At 49.6% G+C, this 12,317-nt stretch overlaps 1 protein-coding gene across 1 annotated transcript; it reads left to right on the top strand.

Moving 5' to 3' along the window:
- The first annotated feature begins 960 nt into the window (after positions 1-960).
- Positions 961-4,443, top strand: LY6G6F (lymphocyte antigen 6 family member G6F). Its single transcript, XM_037046751.1, has 6 exons — positions 961-1,049; positions 1,542-1,871; positions 1,955-2,218; positions 3,527-3,682; positions 3,852-3,918; positions 4,264-4,443. The coding sequence occupies exons 1-6, from the start codon at positions 992-994 to the stop codon at positions 4,286-4,288; spliced, it is 900 nt and encodes a 299-aa protein (XP_036902646.1). The 5' UTR covers positions 961-991; the 3' UTR covers positions 4,289-4,443.
- Positions 4,444-12,317: the final 7,874 nt, after the last annotated feature.

The raw sequence follows: 12,317 nt of genomic DNA, 5'->3' as shown, positions 1-12,317 counted from the left end.
CCCACTAAGAGTAACCACAACCTTAATTTTGAAACTCTTAGATTGTTTTTGTACTTTATATAAGTGGAATGACATAATGTGCTTTTTATTTCTTGCTTCTTTTACTCTCATTATGTTTGTGAGATTCAACCTTGCTGCATGTCACTGTGATTTGTGCATTCTCATAGCTGTCGAATGTTCCACTGTGTGAATATACCACAATGTGTGAATAATACCATAATGTGTGAATATACCACAGTTTACTTAGCCATTATACAGGTATACATTAGAAATAGTCTTTGGTATGCATGGACTATTTTATGCAAAACTAATTTTGAAAATAAGTAACCTTTTCAAAATAACACATTAAAAACTAGTATAGCCATATGAAGACATGAGGATCTGCCTTGAAAGCCCTGCCTAAATCAAAGGGATGAACCCGTGAATTTTCCAGGCCCTTGCCATTCTTCTCCTTGAGCAATAATTGTATACAGTCATCTGAGGCTCAGAAAAGGTGTGTGGCGTGCCAGGCAGCCCCAAGCAAAGCCATTCTAAATCATTTCTGAAATACTGGCTGTGTGTGCAGTCTCATGCTGGGTTCCGTGGAAACCAACATAAAGATTCAATTTCTTCCCTCATGGCTGACATCTCTTGGGGTGGAGGAGCGAATGCTTCCAAACTCGTGGGAGGTCTCAGAGAGCTGTGGCCCCTTCTGTTCAGGCTTCTCAGAGTGGAGAGTCTTTCATCTGAGTTCCTCTGCCAGTATGGAGCCAGGAGTCAGAAGGGTGAGGTTTTCTTTGGAGCAGCCCAGACTGGGTCTTTTCCCCAGGACAGAAAGATAGCGGTCACTTCCTCCCCAGTGGACTTACAGCTGGGCTTTATCTCTCCAGCATTCCCATCCCCTCCAGAGGCCTATGTCACTACAGACCAGAGAGTGTGGGTCTTTATCTGGGCTCTGTTTCCTCCCTGGGGACACCAGGTCCTAGACAAGAGAACTTGAAAGGCTCTTCCCATGGCAGTCTTATTCCTCCTCCTTCTGCGCCTCTGTGGACCCTCCCAGGGTGCTGCTGGTAAGGAGCAGGCAGTTGGGGGATTCTGGGAGGTTGTAAGAGACTGCCGCTGTTTCTCCTTGGAGCCCCGGGGAAGACATCTGATTCAAGAAGTTAAATTTACCCCAATTGACCACCCTCATCTCTTATACTGGGGAAGACCCAGAGACCCTGGGGATCTAGGTCATGTGCAGTTTCCTTTAGAAAATAAGAATGGGTGAATATATGCTTCCAGAAAAGGAGAAATGAGAGGAAAAGGTATGGGCATTTGCCAACTCTTTCAGAATTTTCTCTCTTGCCCTCAGATTCCCTCATTCATTGGAAAGGGAAGGAAAGCCCCTACCCTCTTCTCTCTACCTCACATTTTTTGTAGCTGTCCCTTGAGAAATGTGTTCACAGCCAGGCCAGTGTTGGGAGACCTCAGAAGGGGAGGAAGCCAGAGGTTGGAGGTTGGAGCTGGGTGATTGCCGATCTGATGGAGGTCTCTGGCCTCACACAAGCCCCTTCCCACAGGCAACTTCCAGGCCATCTATGTTGCCTTGGGGGATGCAATGGAGCTACCGTGTCCCTCACCACCCATCCTGCATGGGGACGAACTCCTGTCCTGGTTCCGCAGCCCTGCAACAGGCTCCTCCACTACCCTGGTGACCCAAGTCCAAGTGGCTAGCCCACCCCCAGACCCTGGGAAATCTGGAAGAGAACCCAGGCTCAAATTGCTGGGGAACTACTCTTTGTGGCTAGAAGGGTCCAAGGAGGGAGATGCTGGGCGGTACTGGTGTGCTGTGCTGGGTCAGCGCCACAAGTACCAGAACTGGAGGGTGTATGATGTCTCCGTGCTCAGAGGTGAGTTAGGGTGTGCAGACCAGGGGCCACTTGGAGATGGGGAAGCCCAAGCAAGGGACTGAGGGGTCCCTCTCGCCCCACAGGATCCCAGTTATCTGCAAGAGCTGCAGATGGATCCCCCTGCTCTGTCCTTCTGTGCTCTGTGGTCCCTGCCAGACGTCTGGACTCTGTGACCTGGCTGGAGGGGAAGAGTCCTGTGAGGGGCCATGCACAGTCCTTTTGGGGCGATGGGGCTGCTCTGCTCTTGGTGTGTCCTGGGGAAGGGCTTCCTGAGCCCAGGGGCCATAGACCGAGGATCATCCGCTGCATCATCCCTCAGAATAAAGGGGTCAGCTTTAGCCTGGCAGGTAAACTGAGGGAGGATATGGGAAGCAATGTTCCCCCTGGCACATCTACATCTGCTGGGAGGAAATGAGAGAAGAGGCAAATTTGTTAGCGGCCAGATCCGGAGGGGTGATTTCGGGTGGAGCTGATTATAACCTGTGGGAGGAGGGCTTCTTTCTCATCGACTGAATCCATAACAAAGAAGAGGGTTGGGTAAGCCAGCCTACTGGTGGAATAGATGGTCGGCAAGGTGAAAGGTCTCTGGGTTCGATTCCTGGTCAGGGCACATGCCTGGATTGTGGCCCAGTCCCTGGTTGGAGCGCCTACTAGAGGCAACCAGTCAAAGTTTCTCTCCTTCCCTTCCTCGGTCTCAAAAAATAAATAAGTAAAGTCTTTAAAAAGAGAGAGAGATAGGTTACCCTATGATTTGTGAGAAATATCCTCTAGCAGAGAGGAAGGAAAGAAGAACGCTTGTGGGAGAACTGTCTTTTGAAGAAGGACATATGAACTGATGTTATAATGGCCCATAAATAGAAAAGGCACATGGAGAAAAAATATTGTTTTACCAGAAAAAGTCCATTATGCAGAGAAAGAATGCTGTTGGATGTGTAATAACTCATTTACAAGGCAGGAGGGAGGAGCAAATGGCCACTGTTTTGGGAAGCGAAGGTCAGTATGGCAGTGATTGGGCTTCATTTCCCTCTACATCCGCAGGACCTGTTATGATGTTTGGCATGTGGCGGGTACTCAGGGAACACTTACGGAGGGACAGAAATAATGAATACAGGGAAGGCACTTTATTTTTTTCTCGAAAGGGTGGATTACTGTGAAGGACGTGAGGAGACATGACAGTTATAGAATGTGGCCTGCTCAGTGAGCTGCCCATGTGTGTGCTGGGTGTGGGAAGGCGTTTCCATCTCCATCGGCGTTGGCTCATGGGGTCGGGGGTGAAAGACCTGGAAAGGGGCAAAGTTGGGGGTGGATGTTAGGGGAAACGAAATTTATGAAGTCTTCTTTTTTTAAAAAAGACTTTATTTGTTTATCTTTCGAGGGGAAGGGAAGGAGAGAGGGAGAGAAATATCAATGTATGGTTGCCTCTCATGTGTCCCCTGCTGGGAACTGGCCTGCAACCCAGGCATGTGCCCTGATGGGGAATCGAACCGCGATCCTCTGGTTCGCAGGCCTGCGCTCAATCCACTGAGCTACACCAGCCAGGTGGAGTCTTCTTTTGGGAGAGCCCACAAGACTATGGTTGAAGCCTGTCTTTGGGGCATAGGGACAGACCCCCTCACTGCCTCCCTCCTTATCCTCTTGTCTTGCCTTTACTGCAGCCTCCATGGATGCCTCTCCTGCCCCCTGTGCTCCTCTCACGGGCTGGGATGTGCCCTGGATCTTGATGCTGTTGCTCACAGCAGGCCAGGGGGTCGCCATCCTGGTCCTCAGCATCATGCTCTGGAGGCGGAGGGCTCAGGGTGTTCAGTGCAGAGGTGAGCCTTCCCTCCCAGAGGGCAGAAGAGGGCACTTGGGTGTGAGACAGAGGGTTGCCTTACATTGTGCCTCTGTACCCTATCTTCTCCAGGGGAGGAGGGGGTCGGGAATATAGCTCTGAGTTATCTGGTGACTTCTCTGCCACCCCATGTGACTCCTTCTCCCCAGATACCTCAATTCTTCAGTTCAAACCTCAAGTCCAGGTCTATGAGAACATCCACTTGGCCCGTCTCAGGTGAGGAACAAGTAGGGGACAGAGGCTTAAATCCCAGAGGGGACTAGGGTTGGGTGGACATGGGTTTCTGATTCCTGAGGGGATGAAAAATGGAAGCAACCTTTTAAAAAAAGATTTTATTTACTTTTAGAGAGAGGTGAAGGGAGGGAGAAAGAAAGGGAAAGAAACAACAGTGTGCTACAGATACATTGATCGGTTGCCTCTTGCACAGCTCCAACCAGTGTCCCCTGACTAGGGATCAAACCTGTTGCCTTTTGGTTTGCAGGCCAGTGCTCAATCCGCTGAACCCACTAACCAGGGCTGAAAGTATCCTTAATCTGCCTTTCTGTTTCACAAAACCCACAGCCCACCTGCTCCCAAGACCAGATGATCTCGGTGACATCTGCTGGAAAGTGACCTGCTGTTTCCCTGGCCATCTGCCATCTAAAGGATTCCCTGAAAAGTCTTGGCAAGGGGGGAGGGGCCAAGAGTGCTACTTCACAGACCAGCTGGTCTCCAGCAGACAAGCCGAGCTGTGTGTGTATTGGGGTGGGGCCCGAAGGAAAGGAGAAGCATTATCTTGTGATGTCACCTATGAAAAGGTGTGGTCTCCTATCTGTAGCAGCCAGTGGAGGCTGGCCCTGAACCTGAAGTCACGGGATTGAGGGAAGCCTGGTGTAGCTGGTGGGGGGCAGAGGGCGAATAGGGGTAGGGATGGGTGGAGAGGAGACAGAGGAATCCAGGAACTTGAGCAGTGGTGGAGAACCAGGCACGGAGGAACCAGAGAACGAATGGTGGAAACTGAAGAAGAGAGACGGGAAGAGACTCAAATCAGAGTAAGAGTTGAGATGTTCGGAGGTACAGAAAAATAGAAGCACAAAGTGGGAGGATTGAGGGACAGAGAGAATGGAAAGAAAACTCAAGTTGCCTTTAAATTAAGCCAGCCCCTCATCCTCCAATCCTTACAAAGAAGAGAAGAAGTTGGGAGAGAACAAGCACCTTTAATTAGACCCCAGACTTCCTCAGCTGGGAGGGAAGGGAACTGGGTCAATATGGGGTGCCCATGCTTGCTCCCCATCCTGATCACTTTCCTTATCCTAGGTGCTCTGCTGTAGCATCTGGAGTGGTAAGCTGCTTATTGTCACACTGCCATCCTGAGATACCAGAGTCACCTGTTATTTCCCTGGGAAGGGGTGTCCGCTGGGGCAGGAGGGTGGATTCCCTGGTGGGGTGTGTAATAGGACCCTGCAAGCTGGGCTGTCTGTGAACCATGGTGAAGCAGGAGAGCACAGTGATGCTCCCAACTCATCTATTGCCCAGGCTCAGGCAGAAACAAGCTCAACTCCCAGCCACACTCTCACAAGCAACTCCACCCAATGCCCTTTTGAGTATCTGCTCAAGCTTAGGCCTCCGTGGAGAAAAGCTTTCTTAGAAGTCTCACCTGAAGCCTTCACACTACAGTGGCTTCAGCTAAGCTATTGGCAAGAAGGAGGACACGAATGACACAGACGGTGAATGAGGTGACAGCTGTTTCAGGTTCCAGCACCCAGCACAACCCACTGAGCAACTACACACAGCCTTTGGAGAACACACACACATAGCAGTGTTACCAGACCCCCAGATAGTGCTTTAAATTTATTTTTCATGGTTCCCCAAGCCCTCCTTCCTGAGTTCCTGACCTACCAACCTAACCTTCCCTAGCAAGACTCCCATCCTCACTAAATGTGGCACCCCTTTCATCCCTCTGCCTAGGACCCATAGCTCCATCAAACACCTGCCTTACCAGAGATCTGGGGCTAGGAGAGGGCATCAGTAACGGTCACCTAGAAAAGGCAAAAGACACAGAACGGGTGTTTTTTTTTTATAAGACTGGGCTCTGGGCAGATGGCTGTAGGGGCTGGAGCAGTACCCATAGGAATCAACTCTGGAAGGGGTCTGCAAAGGTGTTAGGCCAGGGATCTGAGGTCTCTGCACAAAGTCAAGTTCTTGGTTGCATCTCAAAAGTGTCTGGGCAAGTGTTTTCAGGGGCGTGGTGATGGCGAAGGAGTCCTGGGTTGAAGGCTGCAGATCTGAGTGAGGCTAGTGAAGGAGGTTGCCTCCCCAGGTGAAAGTGGCCATGAGGAGCAGGGTGGTGAGGAGGAGGCTGGGGTGGCACTGCGGCATGGTGGCCACGTCCCACAGGTCCCGACTGCAGCAGTGGTGCTGCAGAACATCGGAGTGTGACCAGCAGGTGGCATGGCCAGGCAGAGAGCACAGTGCTCTTGAGAGGCAGCCTTCCTGCTGGATAGTCTCACCCTGCTCTATGGGACAGAGGAGAAATGCTAAGGCAGGGGGAAGAAGGAGTTAAGGCCAGGGGCAGCAGGAAAGGATGGAGGTGGGGAACAACCTGGAGTAGGGCCATCGAACCCAAGTCGTACATGAGGTGCCAATGCTGATGCCACAAGCTTCATTGTCCCGACAGTCGGTGGGAACAGGATAGCAGGGTTTGGCAAAGCTGCAGGTGCATCAGCAGAGCTGCCTCTGGGCAGGGTAAGTGGTGAGACCTGTGGGGGTGATAGAGATCAGGAGGTGGGGAAGAGAAGCAAACCCACCATGTAAGAGACAGAGCCAAGATCCAGGGCAGGGATGCACAGAGGGGTGGCACACAGAGCAGGGGGAGAGACGCACTGAAGTGGAGCAAGAAGGGCAGGCAGAGGCAGAAAAAGAGACACAGAGAAGGGAAGGGAGACAGGAGAAGAGAAAGTCACAGAGGCAAAGGGGATACAAGAATTGTGACACACAGATGTGAACAGAAGCCAAAAGAATCAGCAATGAATTCAGATGTGAACAGAAGCCAAGAATGGGAGATGGCAGTGAAAAAGTGAAGCAGATGACGAAAGAGACAAATGAGAAAATCTGAACTGACATTTACAAAGGGGCCCGGCAAAGAAGCAAGAGGTGAGATAAGGGACAAGGGAAACAGAGGATTGTTAAAGATGACACAAGGAAGACCCAGTTACTCTCCAACGCCTTTGGAAGAAACTCTATCGGGCTGGTCTGAAGCCATTTCCTGTAGCTCCTTTCTAAAGCTCCTATAGCTAACTCTCTTCTTGGTGTCTCTCAGCTCCCTTGGCCCCCCAGCCCTCAGGCCTTTCCATCAACCCCTTCCCTAGCTGTCTCACCCCAGCCCCAGAGGATCCCCAACCCACTCTTACTCAATGCCCTGCAGAAAAGCAGTATGCTGGAGGAAGGTGCTGGAGGTGCCCATGGCTGGGCCCAGGGCTCAGGAGTCGGCGAATGTGACCTGCATCCTGTGTCCCCAGGTTGGAGAGTTGGAGCATCTGAGTGAGACAGGGAGGGACCAGTAAACAAACACATCTAGGGAGTGAACCTCAGTCGGGGGCAGGGAGGGCAGAACCCAGACCACATTCACCAGCCTGACCAGCAGTGGCCTTGGTCCTCTGCTCCTACACCCCATAGGAGTGCACTCCACATCTCCCGATTTCTGATGAAGTCTGCTCTTGTCTTCAGGGTTTTCTCTGTTCTCTCAGCTGTATCTGAGCTCCAGAGTTGTGTCTGTCACCATCCCCCTGCTCCTCTCCCTTCCCCACACTTGTCTCAAACTGTTCTCTCTTTTCCCCTTCTGTTCATTTAAGTCTCTCAGAGTCACCCTCCAAACAGTCCTGGCCCAGATCCATTTGAAAGAATTTATTTATCAACGTGTGGTTGACTCTCCTGTGCTCCCAACTGGGGACCCAGCCCACAACCCAGGCACGTGCCCTAACTGGGAATGGAACCAGGGTGACCTTTTGGCTCACATGCTGATGCTCAATCCAGTGAGCCACACCAGCCAGGGCCCAGATTCATTTGAACGTAGAATCAACAACATCCACTCCACCACCCACACAAAGACTGCTTAAGAGAGGGCCCCAGATAACTTCAGCTCCTTTGAGCCCCCAAGCCGCAACATCCCTATTCCATAATTATCTCTTCCAGTTTACCACCTGGGAGAAAAGAATTAATCACACTTGGGGTCAGTTGGTCGAATATGTCCCAGCTGGGACGAGGTCAGTTGTGTGGGGATCACAAAGACTAGGAAGAGCCCTGGCCAGGTAGTTCAGTTGGTTGGAGCATCATCTCAATGAGCCAAGGTTTCGGGTCAGAATCCCAGTCAGAGCACAATGGGAAGCAACCAATGCATGTGTAGATGACTAACAGCAGATAGAAGTTACTCCCACTCTAAAAAATAAAAAATAATAAATTTTAAAAAATTTTAAGGACTTCTGCCAAGAAGGAGGCGTAGGTGGAAACACTGTGCCTTTTCCCACAACCAAGTTTGAATACAACGAAGGTTTAGTAAACAAAGACACAGCCAAAGAACAGAAAACTGAACTCTACGGAAGTCCGACAACAACGAACCGTTCAACCAGGATGGTAAGAGGGGTGGAGCCAGCAGCGGAGCAGGGTCTGGCAGGAAGGATCCCCCGACCCAGGTGACCCAGGTGACTGCGCAGGCAGCCGGGGTAGCATCTCGGACCCAGTGAGGGTGCAGGGCAGGTTGACTGCGGTTACACATTTGTGTGCACAGATAAGCCAGCAAAGGAGTGAGCAGTGAGACGACCGTGTGGCCCTGGCCCACAGCGGTGGGAGAAAGCAGAGGGGACCACCATTGATTTCCTTTGACCTCGCCCCCAAATACAGCATCACAACCCAGCAACTGAGTTGCCCCGCCCTGGTGAACACCTAGGGCTCCGCTCCTCATATGTAACAGGCACAAACAGTCCAAAATATGGCTCAAGAAGAACTCCAAGCCCCAGAGCCAATAACTCGAAGCAACTGAGAAATAGCGAACCTCTCAGATACACAGTTCAAAATACTGGTGATCAGGATGCTCACAGAACTGGTTGATTATAGTCACAAATTAGAGGAACATATGAAGGCTAAAGTAATTGAAATGAAGGGAAATGCACAGAAAACCAATAGTGATGGAAAGGAAACTGGGGCTCAGATCAATGGAGTGGACCAGAAGGAAGAATGAAACATCCAACCAGAAAGGAATGAAGAAACAAGAATTCAAAAAAATAAGGAGAGGCTTAGGAACTTCCAGGACATCTTTAAACATTCCAACATCTGAATTATAGGGGTACCAGAAGGGGAAAAGAAACAGCCACGAATGGAAAACTTATTTGAACAAATAATAAAGGAGAACTTCCCCAGTCTGGCAAAGGAAATAGACTTCCAGGAAATCCAGGAAGCTCAGAGAGTCCCAAAGAAGTTGGCCCCAAGAAGGAACACACCAAGGCACATCATAATTACATTAGCCAAGATGAAAATGAAGGAGAGAATCCTAGAAGCAGCAAGAGATAAGGGGACAGTCACCTACAAAGGAGTTCCCATCAGACTGTCAGTGGATTTCTCAAAAGAGACCTTACAGGCAAGAAAGGGCTGGAAAGAAATATTCCAAGTCCCCTGGCTGGTGTAGCTCAGTGGATTGAGCACGGGCCTGCGAACCAGAGGGTCGTGGTTCGATTCCCAGTCAGGGCACATGCCTGGGTTGCAGGCTGGTTCCTTGCAGGCCAACTCCCAGCAGGGGATGCACGAAAGGCAACCATACATCAATGTTTCTCTCCCTCTCCTTCCCCTCTAAAGATAAAAAAAAAAAAAAAAGAAATATTCCAAGTCATGAAATCCAAAGACCTACAGCCAAGATTGCTCTATCCAGCAAAGCCTTCATTTAGAATGGAAGGACAGATAAAGTGCTGCTCAGATAAGATCAAATTCAAGGAGTTCATCATCACCAAGCCCTTATTACATGAAATGTTAAGGGACTTATCTAAGAAAAAGAAGATGAAAAATAGGAACAGTGAAAGGACAGCAAACTCACAGTTATCAACAACCACACCTAAAACAAAAGCAAACCAAGAGGACAGCTAGATCAGGAGTGGAACCATAGAAATGAAGAACACATGGAGGGTTAGCAACAGGGGAGTGGGATGAGGAGAAGGGGGGAGAAGGTACAGAAAAAAGCATAGACAGTAGGTAGAAAATAGATAGGGGCGAGGGCAAGAATAGTATAGGGAATATAGAATCTAATGAACTTGAGACATGTGGTCATAAACTAAAAGGGGGGAATGGTGGGGGAGGGGGTGTGCAGGTTGGAGGAGAATGAAGGGGGGAATAGAACAACAACTGTAATGGTATAATCAATAAAATATATTAAAAAAATTTTAAGACTAAGAAAAAATGCAGGGATAAGATTTGGGGGGGGCGGTGGCAGAGTGTGGAAGAGAGGGGTTTAAGAGACTGGGGAGGAGGAAAGCCCATCTGGAGAATTGGGGCAGGACCATCCCAGGCTGCAGCTGGGTGGGGTGAGGTGGGACAGAGGAGGCACATGTCTCCGGAGAGCATCTGTGCTCTACTACCTACCTCGGGGCCTCTTTATACTTTCAAAATTACTGAAGGCCCCAGAGAGCTTTTCTTTGTGAGAGTTATACTAACATGTCCTCTATTAGAAATCAAAACAGAACCTTTTAAATAAGTTCATTTAAAAATTAAAATATAAACCTACTACGTGTAAACAAAACATGTTTTTGCCCCCTTCCCACACCTCCCTCCCTTAGCACTGGACTTCCTTCAGGCTCACAGTGTCATTCACTGTGCCCCCAACCTGCCCCCTGGAACTCAGTGTCACCTTTCTTTTCACCTGCCAGTCTCTCCTCTTGATTGGCAGCTCCTGGAACAGGTGCCTAGCTTCTTTTATTTTACTTCTCCAGCACCTAACACAGTACCTGGCATCCAGTAGGAGCCCAGTGAGTATAACTGGAAGTGCCTGGAGGGTGTGGGTAAAGAACTTTCCCAACAGAGATGGCTGGGTTTTCATATCTACTTCTGCATTCAGTCTGTTGGGATACGTTCATTTGTTTGAAATATATGAAGAAAATCTGACTTCATACAGATATGTGGTTAGAAAAGGAAGATCATTGAGGGCCTTCCGAAAGGGTCTCAGAACCACTGCTAGAGATAGAGAGGTTTGGAGACTCCAGAGGATGCTGACAGCTTCCTCCTGTGAGGGCCTCTCCCTGTCTCCATTAGGGTCCCCAGTGCCCGTGGAGGGACGCTATTCCCTCCCTAGAAAGCCCAAGGCAAGGGGGATATAAGGCTGGCAGAGCAGGGCCAGAGAGGGGGTGGGAGGGAGAGGCTCCACTGACCCAGGCAAAAGGAACGAACATGGATAGGCAGCCAGTGTGTATTCTCTCTCCCATCAAACTTTCTTTTCCTCTTCCTTCCTCCCTTCCCCTCTCTCTAGAAATAAATAAGTAGAATCTTAAAAAGAAAAAAAAAACCAACCTCGGTACAATACTACTAACTGATAGGCAGACCTTATTCAATGTAGCTAGTTGTTCCAGGACCCAAACTAGAAGCCCACACTGTGTTTAGCTCTCATGTCTTCTTAGCTACCCCCAACCTGTGACAGCTCTGAGTCTTTGTCTTCCATGACCTTCACAAGGTCAGGCTTTTGAAAAGTCCTAATAAGTTATTACATAGAGTGTCCCTTGATTTGGATTTATTTAATATTTTCTCACAATTGGCTTGAGGTCATGAGCTTTTGGCAAGAATACCACAGACATGGTGTTGGTTCTTTTCAATGTATCACATCAGGGGGGTTACAATGTCGGTGCGTTAATTTCGATGACTTGGTTTTAGGGACGTGTTTTTATTTTTTAAAGATTTTATCTTTAGCCCTGGCTGATGTGGCTCAGTGGATTGAGCACTGGCCTGAAAACCAAAAGGTTGCTGGTTTGATTCCCAGTCAGGGCACATGCCTGGGTTGCGGGCCAGTTCTCCAGGTTCTCCCTGCCTTCCCCTCTCTCTAAATAAATGAATAAATAAAATCTTTTTTAAAAAAGATTTTAGTTTTAGACAGAGGGGAAGGGAGGGAGAAAGGGAGGAAGAGAAACATTGACGTGAGAGAGAAACATCAATTGGCTGCTTCTTGTAGGCCCCACCCTGGAACCAAACGAGCCACCCAGGCAGGTTCCCCAACTGGAGTAATCAAACTGGCAAACTTTTGCTTTGTGGGAGGGTACCCAACCAACTGAACCACACCAGTCGGGGCAGGAGGTGTTTTTTAAGGAGCAGAGAATACTTTTGGGCTCCTTGAAATCACATCTGCTCTGCCAGAAGTCAAGTCCCCGGGCCAGGAGGCTAATACCTGTCTCATTCTTTCTCTCAGCCTCGGTGACCTTTCCTTGTCACCATCCAGCTTGTGTGGCAGCTCATGATTGCAATGAAGTGGAAACAGATTTGGTGGGAGATGTGAGTTACACACCCCACAGGGACTGCAGCGCTCGAGCCCCGTGCAACAGTACCTTCGCAAGAACCCAGCCCTCGCCTGCATCTTGGCTGAAGTAGGCAGTGCCCTTGCCTGGATCTTGCCAGAC

This window comes from Sturnira hondurensis, unplaced genomic scaffold (assembly GCF_014824575.4).
Source record: "Sturnira hondurensis isolate 20B ecotype Veracruz unplaced genomic scaffold, ASM1482457v3 Scaffold0005309, whole genome shotgun sequence".
In the NCBI taxonomy this organism is placed as follows: domain Eukaryota; kingdom Metazoa; phylum Chordata; class Mammalia; order Chiroptera; family Phyllostomidae; genus Sturnira; species Sturnira hondurensis.
Note: the sequence above shows the minus strand (reverse complement) of the source record. Positions and strands in the feature narration are given on the sequence as shown.

Coding starts and splice junctions, on each gene's coding strand:
- LY6G6F (XM_037046751.1), top strand. CDS start 992: ATGGCAGTCTTATTCCTCCTCCTTCTGCGCCTCTGTGGACCCTCCCAG. Junction 1,872..1,954: donor TGATGTCTCCGTGCTCAGAG/GTGAGTTAGGGT, acceptor CTCGCCCCACAG/GATCCCAGTTATCTGCAAGA. Junction 3,683..3,851: donor TCAGGGTGTTCAGTGCAGAG/GTGAGCCTTCCC, acceptor CCTTCTCCCCAG/ATACCTCAATTCTTCAGTTC.